Source organism: Phalacrocorax carbo, chromosome 21, assembly GCF_963921805.1.
Source record: "Phalacrocorax carbo chromosome 21, bPhaCar2.1, whole genome shotgun sequence".
Taxonomy (NCBI): Eukaryota; Metazoa; Chordata; class Aves; order Suliformes; family Phalacrocoracidae; genus Phalacrocorax; species Phalacrocorax carbo.
Window position 1 is genome coordinate 5,007,185 of NC_087533.1, and position 13,341 is coordinate 5,020,525.

At 46.3% G+C, this 13,341-nt stretch overlaps 1 protein-coding gene across 2 annotated transcripts in view; it reads right to left on the reverse strand.

Annotated features, from left to right (window-relative positions):
• Positions 1 to 2,445: 2,445 nt before the first annotated feature.
• The window catches only part of SORL1 (sortilin related receptor 1), a 53,305-nt gene continuing 42,409 nt past the window's right edge, over positions 2,446 to 13,341 (reverse strand). For both annotated transcript variants that reach the window (XM_064471034.1, XM_064471033.1), the window contains exons 39-48: positions 12,648 to 12,730; positions 12,266 to 12,362; positions 11,465 to 11,649; positions 10,875 to 10,994; positions 10,600 to 10,764; positions 9,505 to 9,679; positions 8,853 to 8,959; positions 7,974 to 8,166; positions 7,643 to 7,855; positions 2,446 to 7,271 (exon numbers count right to left, since the gene is read on the reverse strand). In XM_064471034.1, the coding sequence (XP_064327104.1) occupies positions 7,204 to 7,271; positions 7,643 to 7,855; positions 7,974 to 8,166; positions 8,853 to 8,959; positions 9,505 to 9,679; positions 10,600 to 10,764; positions 10,875 to 10,994; positions 11,465 to 11,649; positions 12,266 to 12,362; positions 12,648 to 12,730 (1,406 nt within the window). In that variant the 3' untranslated portion in view covers positions 2,446 to 7,203. The remainder of the gene's footprint in view (positions 7,272 to 7,642; positions 7,856 to 7,973; positions 8,167 to 8,852; positions 8,960 to 9,504; positions 9,680 to 10,599; positions 10,765 to 10,874; positions 10,995 to 11,464; positions 11,650 to 12,265; positions 12,363 to 12,647; positions 12,731 to 13,341) is intronic.

The following is a 13,341-nucleotide window of genomic DNA, read 5'->3' on the forward strand; positions in this document are numbered from 1 at the left end:
GGGGACGTGGGCTTCTGGATGCCTATAATTTACAGTGAATAAATAAACCACACATCCTGGAAGAGCTCCGGACTGCCATTTTTCTTGCATCCCACATTTGGCAGGTTGAGAGGTTTGTGGCAGGAGCCAAGAGGTTGATTGTTAGCATGAATCTTTCCTTCCCACAGAGACCCTCTCTTCCCTCCTTAAAGCAGGGGCTGGGCTATCTGGGAGCTCTTGGCTCCTCCATCCCAAATTCCAGCTTGAGTTCTGCTGTGAAATATCCTCAGTTATTTCATCTTTCCTGCCGAGAAAGGCTAAACACAAACGTTCAGGAGTCTGGCACCAGAAACTCAGATTGCTTACTCAAAAGAGGAGCGGTGAGCCAGAACTTCAGCTGCTCTCTCTCAAGATCAGAGCGCATCTATTTTGTGAAACACTTAACCCATGCTGGGAAATGCTTTTTCAGTCTTGGACTTGCTGTATTTCCACCTGGCTTCCTTGCTCCTGCAAGCAGCTTGCTAAGTCCTAAATCAGTGGTTGCGGGCCGTCCGCTGGAAGCGGCCCCTGGTGTTAGTTGTGGGAAAGAGAGATGTAGTTCCAGGAGCAACAGAGCGAAGGGAGCCTGGATCCAGGCCTCCCGGCTGGGTCTGCCCTGTGTGCTCCAGCTGAAGCTCCTCTGGTGGTTGGGTTCCTCTGGCTCAATGGATTCTCGTCTGACTCATAGTGGGGAAAAATGTTTTGCAGCAGGAACGCTCACCTGGACCTCTTTCCTCTTCATAGCCACCTGCTTTCAAGGAACACATAGGATAGTGGCATCTTCTGAGACCTCTCCCCCTTTGCCAGATGTGTTCGATTCAGAGGGTGCTATGGGGAAGAGGAGGCTTGGAGAAATACGCATGAGCCCGTGCCATCATGCCTAGCTGTATTTCTTCATTAAACCCTTGACTCTCCAGCCTGAAAGCAGCGGGGAAGAGGGGTCTGGGTGCTTCCTGTGGCATGCTTGGGTTCAGATGTAAAACAAAAGACAACCAGGGTCTCAAAGAGAAAATGAAGTCACATTAGAGCAAAGCTGGGAGATTTATTTGAGAACTGCCAGCGTGCTCCGCAATATTTAAGATACTGTTATTTGTTAGGAATCATTGCCTAATACCATTACCTGAAGTGTTTGAGAGCAGGGTATACTTACTTGCACAGGTGCTATATAGAGACTTTACGAGAAACTGTCTTATCTTTCAAGAGCTTGTTGCATTTAGAGGCTAGAGGATAAGGAAAGGTCATAAAAGCAATAAAAAGGGAGAAGATACAAAGAAAAGATCCAGGAAAAAATTCCAGTGCAGACTTCCAGGGTAGGCGGGTTTTGTCTGCACCTGTGACTTTCTGGCTGCTTTCCTGGTAATGGGTCTGAAAGTGAGGATCAGGTGAGGGCCAGTGGGGTCTTGATATAAGAAGTCCACGGGCAGCCCAGGGAAAGGTTTGTGGGTGGGATGGTGGGACCAGAAGGAGAGGCTGGGTCGCTCAGAGCAGTATTTCTTCAGTCCATCACAAGGTAAATTGATAAATACAGTTTTGGTGAAGGCAGTAAAGGATTAGTGGGAAAATTCTTCCTATCCATAAAAATCTGCAAGTTTTGTTAGGAGGGGAGGCATGAACAGATCTCTTTCCTGTCAAGCCTTTGCGCTTTCAAGATTTTTCTCAGTGATACTTAGCACTGAAGCTTAAGAGTCACGTTGACTGCTTTAGCAGACAGTAGGTGCACGGGAATGAGGTGTAACTCCTTGTACTTCCTGGGGCGACCAATCTATTTCAGCAACAATAGGGAAAAATCAGCTTCATTCATAAAGAAAGGGGCAACAGGGAGGAAGGAACGGCTGTTTGTTAATGTTGCCTTAAGCTAAACATTAATGAAGTGCAACACTTAAGACGCTTGCATGCCTCAGTTATGTCCACCAAGCTCACACGTTGCCTTTCCAGTTATGTAGGCTAAAAAATGAGGTGCGTGTGAAGAGGCTGCTGCCTGCTCATTACCTCTCTCTGTGAGTAGTAATTCTGCTTTGTTTCCGCTGCTTGGGTGTCAGGTGTACTCGCACACACAGGGTTTCAAGCAGCAACAGCCAAACCGTGCAAACGCACCGCGCAGCGTGGGGACAGGATGGTTGTGGAAATGGATTTTAACCGGGGAAATAACGTGTGATGAGAGCGGCAAGCCAGGCTTGGCGCCAGAGGCGTTGGAGGTGGAGCTCGGGGAGGCTCAAAATGTTGTCTGGTGTCTGAGGGTGCTGCGTGCTGACCTTGAAGGAAGGGACCGAGAACTAGCCACATACGTGATTGCATTACGAATGTTAGTGGTACCTTTCAAGTAGGGCTCTGCTGCTCCTTCTGCAGAAAGCTCAAATTTTCCATTTCTGATCATCCTGTTACGTTATACAGTGCGTCCTTCTAATGTAAAACAAAAATCAAATTCGGTTCAGAAGAAAGTCTCCTTTTTATTGCACTAGGCACACAGAGGCTAGATAATAATTTTGGAAACCAGAAATTGTTTTGTTCACCCAGTCCATTTTTATTATTATCATTAAGTGGAAAAAAATTGACAGACAAAAATTCCTTCAAAATTGTGCAATAACAACATAGCAGAAATTGTGAATAAAAAAAAAAAAAGGACATAGAGTAGCAATTTAAATGGTATAATATTAAACTTCACTTAAGGAACCAGATTAGAAGTTGACACTACCTCTAAAAACCTCACTACAGACTCGCTGCTTGTAGACTGCTGCACATTTTGAAGGATTAATTATAAATGTTACAGCTAGTTCCAGTAATGAAGATGTTCTCTGGGTCCAAGAGTAACTAACTCAATTGCACCATTTCCCTTCTGAAGTCCATTTGAAGAAGACCTGAAAGTTGTTTTGGAAGATGTTATTTTTGTCTTTCCTGAACACAATTTTACATCTCCACCAGAAAATTAGTGAAGTTTGTCATTAAATACTTCTCTGTCCCTACAAAGAGATTTCAAGCATACGCAGACCCTAAGACTGAAATCTGCCCAGCGAGGAAAGGGTGTGCTGCTCGGTGAGAGTCGCTGGCTCAGGTGAGCTTTCCCTGGTGGCCAATTTGAGTTTGGAGCTGCTTTTGGTGGCTCTAGAAACAGGATTAGTAAATAAATCCTGCCTCATCGGTTGTCTGGGCGAGGCAGATCGCCCTCCACCCAGACAGGAGCTTTCAAGTCATTTCTCCCACGGTTTCTGGAAACCAGCAGGAAGCAATACCATTTTGTGACCGCGAAGGCGACCTGAAAACACAAAGGTCCTTTGGTCACTACGCCAAAAGACGATGGGGTGGATGTGGGTAGCCAGGCACGTGCTGCCTCACACTCAAATGCTCTCTCCTCCCCTTTCTGGCTGGGTATGTGCTGGGATACATCTATATGTAACTTGACCTCTGTCCAAGGAAAACAGGCTTTTCCCAGTACTAAATCTGCATCTCTCTCCTGCTAATGCTGCGTCAAGGTAGGAGCACGTGGAACAAGTTACGGCAGGGTTAGCCAGGGCATGAACTTACAGCACGCCAGCTATTCTGCAGATGAAATATCTGCATGTACAGTTTTCCCCTGCGGTCAACACAACATGCTTCGCCCCTCTCTGAGCGTTTCTGTGGGGTACAGGCCATCGGGCAAGCAGCAGAGGAGCTGTAAGCTCGTGCTCCGGCTGGCTCCTGTGCACGCCTGGAACGGGTGCTGGGCTCCGTGAAGGCGGTCGCGTGTGCGGGTCGCTGTGGGAGCTGGGGCGAGCGGTGTGCCGCAGCCATTTTATGGAGGAGGCAGCAGCTGACGGCTGAAGGAGTGATTTATTCAGGCTGAAAGGATCGCTTTTTTTGACCTTGAACGGGTGTTCAGATCTCAAGCCTGGAAAATGGCATCTCCCTGTCCCTTCTTGAAAAAACAAAACCCCCACCCCCCAAAAAAAAAAACCTCAAAAAAAAACCAAGCCAGAGCAAAACAAGCCTCATGATCCAAAACCCCTCCAGATTTTCATATTCAACTTTAGCCTTTAGTTCAAATGGACTTAAGCGTACCAGCAGGCATCTGCAATGAAATCTGAAATGGATGCAAACACAAATTAACTGGAAGAAGTTCCTCCTAGCCAGGGTACTTTCCATACCCCTTTTTTTCCTTATGGATCTAAATATTTCACTGGGTTCCTGTGAGGTAAACCCAAGTCACCTCCCAACTGTTTGGGTAACGATTCATGTCACATTGCATAAGGCTACTGAAACAAAACCAAAGCAAAATATGTATCCACATCCATGTACCACATTTACACCAGAACCCTCCCACCCTCTATATGTCTCTATGAACAAGATTCCATGCTTCAAAAGTTCATAAAAATATACAGTTTACCCAGAACTGCATCTATCCTGCTCACTCCCTGCCTGGGGCTTAGACTTCTCTATCTATATATAAAATACACTAGCCCTGTGAAGTTGCTTTGCTGAGAGCACAGTGGTGATTTTTTGCAATGAGGGGAAAGTCTCAGAGAGTAGGGTGTGCCTGTGCGTTACAGTACTGTCCACATAAGGTAGATTCAGCTTTGCACAAAGCCTGCCCGCTGCAGGGCCCCAAAGCCCCTGTGCAGTGCAGGGGCGACACTGCAGACCCGACGCAGAGGGCTCTGTTCCACCCCCGTTGCATTAGCGAGGCACCGGTAACTGGGAGCATTGCTTCTGAGTACAGCGTTACAACAAAACGCTTTGCTGGCGATAGACCGAGCCCTGTGCAAGCGTTGCTGAGCCACGGGTACAAAGGAGCCTTTCAGAGTGGCCAGAAGTGACCTGTCCCCCAGCTGATGCTTGAAAGCATCCAACCACAGGATTTCTGCAAAACATGAAGTGGTTACAAGGGTCCCCCTTGGCATCTGTCTTTCAGATAGAGACACGAGACGGGCTAAATTCTACTCGCCGTACTCGAGCGGGATTTACCCTGGGGGAGCGAAGCAGCGGTATTTAACCAGTAGTAATTCTCACCAGAGAGGTGCCATCTTCTGGGATACTATACTGTAGTTCTCTGCCACCTGTGCCACAAATATTTGCTTAATAAGGAAAGGGTTCAGTACTCTGTAACTCTGCTTTTAGGCTTGCTTTCCTGTATAAAATCTTTTGATTTTTATCTTTAGAGCCTCTGGGTCAGATTCTGGTCTCTCCATGTAGCTGTAATTCTAGGCAAATTGAGCTATACATGCTGGGTTGATTTACTCAAAATTTTTAGCCCTGAACAGCACCTGACCCACTAACAAGGTAAAAATATTGCAACTCTGTAAGCTCACTGCTACTTATAAAAATCTGATTATAGTTTGGTCCCAGCTTTGGGGGAAAAAAACTGTCACCGGGAATGATAACACCAGTAATTGAAAATAGAGTTAGTATTTCTATAGAGTATCAAACCATACAGAACTTCAACTTTTTATACATCTTCTGTATGTGAAATTAAATGGATTAGTCACGTATCAAAACATAGTTGGCCTCTCTCATTTCATCTGTAGGAAGACTGCAATTATAACTTAATTTACACTGCAAAAATACTTTTGGTTTAAACAAAGAAAACTGTGACAAGACAGTGTGCTGTATTTTACTGGTGCGAAGCTTTGCATATATAGAGCATGGACAGGCGTGACCCGTGAGTGTCCGCTCGCGTCGTCGCTCTTGGGCTGGCAAGTAGTTGGATTGTTGGTGAGATTCACATCTTGCTATCACAGAAAAAGCTTGACAATGGTAACCAGACATTCCTACCGCTTAGCTCTGTAGACAGTATTATGTCTACTGGGAATGTGAGATGACTAGTGATGGGAAAATAATATATATGCACACGTAAATATGTTACTTCTAAAGCTGAAGGTACAACTACAGCTACTTTTAGGAAATGCTAATGAAGGAGGATCGAATCCATGCTGTAGACCAAATCAATTTAGGTGCTCAGCAATTACCGCTCTGTATGACTGTGGAAAATCTGTATGCGAAGCTGTTTCCTAGCTGCACACAGTGGAGGCTCCCCCTTCCGTCCCGCCAACATATTAGCATCTTAGAGAAGCTCCACGGAGGAAAGGTGTCCTGATTAGGTGGGAAGTGCGTTTTAAGGCCTCCTTTACCTTCAGGTAGCGGCAAATCTTTCCAGTGGCGTTACTGACGTAAGGTACGGATCAATTAGGGCAGGTATGACGGGCATGGTCAGCAGCTTGGGAACTGCAGGTGCCCTCCCAAGGGGTTTGGGTAGCGGTGGGAAGGTAGGGCGTGGCACGGACTGTTGTTGCTGCTCACCTGAAAGCGAGGGTCAAAACTGCAAAGCCCGGGCACTTGCACAGCGCTGTAAAAGGATGCTGCGGCGCTGCTGCCCAGGAGTAACCGCTCTCCTGTGTGCAGAGCCCCAGAAACCCTCCTGCTAATGGCCCATGCAATGTCAGACCCACGTGCAAGGGTTTGCGTGACCCTTGGCAGCACGGCCTGGTAGGGATGCTTTTGGCTTATAGGTACAGCAGCAGGAAGCTAAACTCATACATAAAGTACGTGCTGCAGTATCTTGACTTGGGCTCTGAGATTGCTGAAAGATTGGGTCTTTTAATATGGGGGAAAAATATGGAAAAATAAGGGGTTTTTATTATCATGGCAAGAACAATGATGGGGATGATGAGATACTACTGCCTTGCAAAAGAAAGTGGCACATATTCTACACAATAATGTGTACAATGTCTGACGACTTTGGAAATCTGTTCTCAAGCAGATTTCCCAATAAATTAACACAACAAAAATACTTTCATATAAAACAAAGTCCAAAGGATTTTTTTTTTTAAAGTAAAATCAAAACCTTCAGGGACTATATTACTTATCTCTCTCTACATATATAATCTCCTGAAATTTTTTTAAATAAATTTATTCTTGTCTTAGAAAAATAAAACGAGTAGCCAATTTAGTCAACAGAAAATATCTCACAGACTTAAAAGCATGCCCAGCAAGCATAGCCTTGTAAGACTAAAGTAATGTTAAATCAAAGCAATTTGTTACTAAACCAACCTAGTCTGCAATTCACAGTTGATTACTACAAAGTGTATTTTTAAAATTTTTTTGGCCCATATAAAAATAACATATTGCAACTCAAAGTGCATTTTTAAAATAAACAATCAACTATTTTTATCAAATAAAATATTTACACCATTTGGTTTTTACAGTCAGAAATGCGCTTCATGCGATGACCATAGGAACATCATCTGAAAATCCAGTTATCATTGGGGCTTCGTCATCCTCATCTCCTGAAAAACAAACCCAGAGTGCTGTTATGCTGCCCTCAGCGTTTCATGGGGCATCACTAACCGGGCTACTGAAGCTGGCCACAAAACTGCCCTCAAAACCAGTATATTGTGGCCTCGCTCGTGCTCTTACCTGGTTGTCATATCTGCTATATTCAGGTTTTAACTGATTTGCATTAGTAGCAGTGGTTTAAATGAAGTTGCTAAAAACGTTTATCCTAGGCCAGCTTTGTACTCTTAGGACAAGATCAAATCCACAGAGATCTTTATACCAAAGGTGGCCCAAAGTATGACAGCGCCATTAGGCTTTGCACTGATTTCTCGGTCTTAAGGCTGTCCTGAAACGCCGTTGCATGAAACCAAGGGCTACGTACCTAGATCATCTCCCGAGGAGAATATGGCCGAGCCCAGGCGGGAGCTGTAGTGGCTGTTTGCAAAGGCAGTGAAGCTGTTCTGCAGCCGTCTGTGCCTCATGTACAGCACCACGAAGCCGATCCCGAGGGTCACCAGCAGCAGGAACAGCACCGGTACCACGATGGCAGCGACATCTGTGGACCTACCGTTTTTTGTTGCAGAATAGTCTTCGCCTACAGGTAAGGGAGGGAGAGAAGCGCCATGTGCAACTGACAGCACATTCCTCTAGTGAGTTTGCGAGGCTTTCGTTAGTCTTGGTTAAGGAGGATGGTGAAAATGCCAGGGACTTACCAGTTCCTAGTTCATCGTAGAGAAGCGTGGCTGGCTCACCACACATCTGCCCACTATACAGGCACCTGGCCTGAACAGTGAATGAATAGTTGTGACCTATCTTCAGGTTGGAAACTTTGAAGAAGTTTTCTGTGGTGTTCCCAAGATAAGCAGTGGTGTTCATCAAGCTGTCAAACATGTGGATCTCGTAACCCTGAGAGTTGTGAAAACAAAGACACAAAGCCCAAGTCGCTCAGCTGCAGAGGTCAGGTTTGCTCCTTCTGACAGGGCTATGAAACTTGTTTTTCCTCCTGAACCTAGCTTTCATGAAATGCATTGGGCTATCAGCTGGGAGAGAGCAATGTGGAGCCTCCTCCAGGCATCCGTCAGTGTGCCTTGACCCTGGCCAGTTCAGGGAGGAGGTTTCGGTCTGCCTGGTTCACTCTGTTCTTAGAACCCACCCGAGACCACCCAAAGCACAGAGTCCAATAATGGCGATGGCTTTTTTGGTGTAGGTTGCTATCTGCCCAGGCCCTGACAGAGAACGTGTCACAGATTTTCTATCAAAGTCTAAATAATGACAATTCTCAGACACTACCGATGTGCTTCCCAGCACGGCGGGGCAGTGTCCTATTCCCAGTCCTTTCACACGTGGGGCAATTGACCTTTTTCAAGAGGAAAATCGTGTTCCTAAAAGGTGACCGAATGGATCTATCAGCTTTAGTGCCTCAGTCATGATGCGAATTGAAATGAGCTGTGTGTAGAGGGCTCATCAAGGACACTTAGGGGAGCAGAGCGTACTGGTGTATTTCAAAGAGTCTGTGCAGGAGCCCTGCAGTCACTCTGCTCTAGGTTTTTCTGAAACACTGCCTGTAGGATGGGAGAGACGGCACAACTCACCCGGCTTTCATTGAAATGACTTTCCTTTAATGCCAAACTCTTCCAGAAAAGCAGAATATGGTCATTTTCTGTTATAATTTTTAATGCATCTGGTGCAGACAGCGGAACTGCAAATGAGAAGAAAATGGCAGGTGGGTTAGGTTTGAACAGTGATGGCACTTTTCTTTCAGCTGAGAAACAGCAATGGCATCACTTCTGAAACTTAGTATTTATTGGGCATCAGCACAATCCTATCCTTAGAGAGGGGCTGTACTGGAGGAGGGGACACTGTGGCATGTAAGCTGGTAGGAGCTTTTCCAGTGGGTTTTCATGGTAGGAATATAATGGTACTTCATGGTGTCCCCACAGCCATACAGGTGTCTCTCCCATCTCCACCTAGGCAGGAGAAAAACTCCCCAGCTATTGTTTGAGAGGCTTTGTCTCTGCTGCTGTTGTCTGGGGCTTAATTGCCTTCCCCGGCAGCTGCAGGGAGGCCTCTCAGAACTGGGCTTTGGCTGCGGGAGAGGCCCAAGAGATGCAGAAGCACTACTGCAGCCTCCAACCAGCAGAGCAGTGGGATGGATGGTGTGTGGGACGGGTGCTGGATTCCCTCTAGTGGACAGTGCTGCAAGGACTCACCCCGGCACCCGCCCAGTAGTACTCTTTCCCTTACCTGTGTTGATCTTCATGCTGGATTCTTTGCTCATATTTCCCAGTTGAACAATCACATGGTATTTGCCTCCCGGTTCAAGTTTCTTAATGGTGTACTCTACCGTGCTGTTCCGGGTTTTCACTTTGTAGATTTTATCTGTTTTTCTTACTAAATCTTTAACTGCGACAGCATATAACTGGCGGGGGAGGAAAAGCACACACAGTGAAAGATCTTACTTTCCTGCAGACATGCTAGCAATCCCATACAATGGCAGGACATTAGATGCGAGGGGACAAAATTTAAATTAAACCATGCCTGCAGAAAGCCTGGGAAGAAAGATTTCAAGCCTTTTGCTGGACTAGCTGGATCCTTGCCCAAGATCAATATTTTACAGATACAGAAAATGCAGTTACTGGCACAGATGAGGGCAGGAGGAAAATTGCAGGTTGTATTGCTTGATGAATCACGAGGATGCAATGCAAACTCCTGCCCTAAGTGTCCAGTTTTGCCGGGAAGATTTATACCTTTAAACCTTTTCTGTTAAAGTCTCTGGACCAGAATAGGAGCGGAAAGCTTGCTGAGAAAATTACTCGCCTTCAATGGAGCAAGACCTGACTGTATGCCAGCGTGCCAGAAAACAGAACTGGGCTTTGTTGGGGCTGCGCCGGCGTGGCCGGAGCAGGCGGCAGAGGCCGGAGCAGGAGGCAGAGGCCGGAGCAGGAGGCAGAGCCTGCAGCCTGGCTGGCCGGACGCCTGTCCTGCTGGCCTGTGGGCTGTGCTCGGGCACCGGCCAGCCTGGACTCCAGGGCAAAGCTGAAGCCCAGAAAGGTGTTTTAGCACATGCTCAGGTTTGCTTTTAGACTTCTTCAGCAACAGATATCCCAGACCTGGCTTTCTTTAAATGCAGTGTGAATGTCACGGGCCTGAGGTAATGGCTGGTAACGTGAAGAGAGGAAATGCAGGTCCCAGAGGTGTCAGCATCTTTGATAACAGCTATTTAGATGGAGGGTAGACCTGATCTCAGAGTCAGTTCTCCATCAGCAGCATGACAGGGATCTGTCTTTGAGCCAGGGTTGTGCATGCAAAGGGACAGGAGAAGGTGCTGTGAGATGTTACCATGTCCTGGTCGGGTGAATCATAGGGTGATTCCCACTTAATGACTGCGAACGTCTTTCCAGTGTGCACCGAGTGGAGGTGCCGAGGGGGAAGCCGGTTGTCAGGGATCATCTTCACCACAATGTAGTCAGATGGTGGCCCTTGGTAGGGAGACATCACACGGACCTTGAAAGGATAACACGGCGGTTTATACTGGTTTATACTGTGCCTGCACCCTTTGACACCAAACTACAGCCCACAGTGCAGGTAGGAGTGGGAACAGAGAAGGAGCCTACCAGAAACAGGTACTGCTCGTCCCGCTGCACGATCACAGTGATGTTGTGGGAGGTTGTGGTGGTGTTGTGAGGGCTTCTGTACAGCTCTAGGAAGGATGTGGCGTAGAAGATGCCATACACCTGCAGAGGAAGAGCACAAGGATGGCACAGGTTTCGGCAAGGGCCAGAGCTCCCACCCAAACTTTCACTGACTGTTGCTTTTTAGAGACAGGACCCTTTTTCCTCTGGGCACTCTCTCCTGCCCAAGTTCAGGTTCAGTCTGCCCACTCACCTCTGCACTCCCCACCCTAAAATCCCGGGCTCAGCTCTGATAACACAGCAGTCAGCTGAAAGACCAGTGGAGCATCATGCTGTCTGTATTTCAGCCACTTCTCCACCGGATCAGGGGCTGAACAAATAGACCACAAGAAGGCTTTCTTTGCTTCTGTCTAGGGGGCAGCAGGAGCTTTCCCTCGCTTTTTAGGCATAAAATTTTCAGAGCCCTGCAGTTCAATCCCTACAAATAATCCTGTTTTAAGATTTTGCTTGTGTTCTGAGGCTCTGAGCTAGACCCTGTCCTGGCTGGTGAGCAAAGAGAGTGGGTGCCTTACGACATTCCTCGGTCCGGTCCAGCTGCACTCCACCGCAGTCTGGTTGATGGCCTTGGCTTTGAGACTTGGTGGTGCAGGTCTTGTCCCACTGGTCACCACATGTACAAAAGACAGAGGGCTGTCACCCAGCTCCGTCTTAGCCCAAGCAGAAATTTCATAGGGGGTGTGTGCTGTCAAATTTGCCACTGAGCAAGAAGAGAAACATGCACTATTAGGTAAGGCAAAGTACTGCAATGGCAGGGTGAGAGCACAGGGAAACTGTCAGCAGCATCAAACAATCTTAGGCAGGAACCTGCCTCTCTTGGTTTGTGTTTTGATTCATTTTCCCTTATACAGAAGCATCTGGGACTCTGGTATCTAACCTAGCCTGTGCTTTTCTGTATCAGGGTGTTTTCCCATATCTAGATTGTGCACACCAGTGACTTTTCCAAACCAGAAAGTAATGTGATTAACAGGGACATGTATACAAGCCCAAGAGACTGTTGACCTTTTGCAGAGTAGATAAGGAACCACAAAAAAAAAAAAAAGTCCTCCCATGTGATGAGAAAAGGCTGGTGTGGCTCTGGAGTATAAATCCCAAATACGCTTGAAATCTCCAAGCCCTAAAAAGAGAGGCCAAGGATTTGCTGGTTTGTCCTCTCAAGATTTATTCTTTCCTAAACAGAAACTACTCAGTTGCAAAAAAAAAAAAAAAAAAAAAAGAAAAAAAAAAGAGAAAAGAAAAAAAGTCCTACAGCCTTCTATAAAACCTTCTGTTTAATGTTGACGAAAGCAGAATTCTACACTTTGCACTGAATTTACCTTTTTGGATGGACTTTTCTCCTTCTATGATCAGAGTCCTTTTTTCCTGCCTGTGTGTATCAAATGTCCAGTAGATGTTCACAACGTAACCGCTGACCTGTCAAGCAGCAAGGGCACACAATACGAACTATCAGTTCAGCTGGTTTTGCATGCAGTTAAAGACTCACTGGTGAAAGCCTTTGCATTGTATTTGCCACCCTAATTAAGAGCGCTGGGACAGCTGATGAGTAGTAAGAAATGATCTGGTTTGAAATAACTAGTTTCAAAAGGTAATTGCAGTAGTAAAATGGGTGGCAGCTTATCCCATCCAGTTTTTAACATTTAGTCAACGCAGGCCTTTTTTTCTTTATTCTAGTTTCAGAAGTAAAGGTAAAAATTTTACCTTGATATTAGTAGTCATTTTTAGGCTGAAACTTATGGAGTCCTCGCTGTAGCCCTCAATGTGTATGACAGGTGGAGGAATGACTGGAAGGAAAGAAAGGGAGAAACAGCTGTTACCGCAGCACAGAGAAATACAAATACTTATCAAGCAGGGACAGGTAAAATACAGGCTTTCATTATTACAACCATCTCTCAGACCAGGAATCCCCCATCTTTTCAGCCCCAACCTTGTCTGTCTCTAAGACACGTGCCCCTCAGAGAAGGCACCAACGTGCGTACCTCCATCATTTTTTCAGTAAGCCATCTAAAAGCTGCCTTATCTGCACCTTGCTCGGCGCAGGCTGGAACCAGAGAGGTCTGGACACGGGTATTTGACTTCTGAACTCAGTGGCACAATCTGATACCGCAGTTAACGGTTTCTGGCCTTCAGAGGAACTGGTGAGGGAGGTCAGGAGCTATTGATGGGGACAGCTGCCAAACGCTCATGCAAAATCTGATATGAAAGTTGTTATGGTTCTCTCCACCCCTGTTTTTCTAACCATCAGGTACTCATGTACTTCATATTATCTGAATCCTGCAATTTTAGTAGCGTGGTGATCTCTTTCCTTCCTTTGTCAGCATAGTGAGGATGCACTGTTATCTAACAAATTAGCAGACAATTTTGACATCAGAATATAGGTTTGGAGGGAAAACCT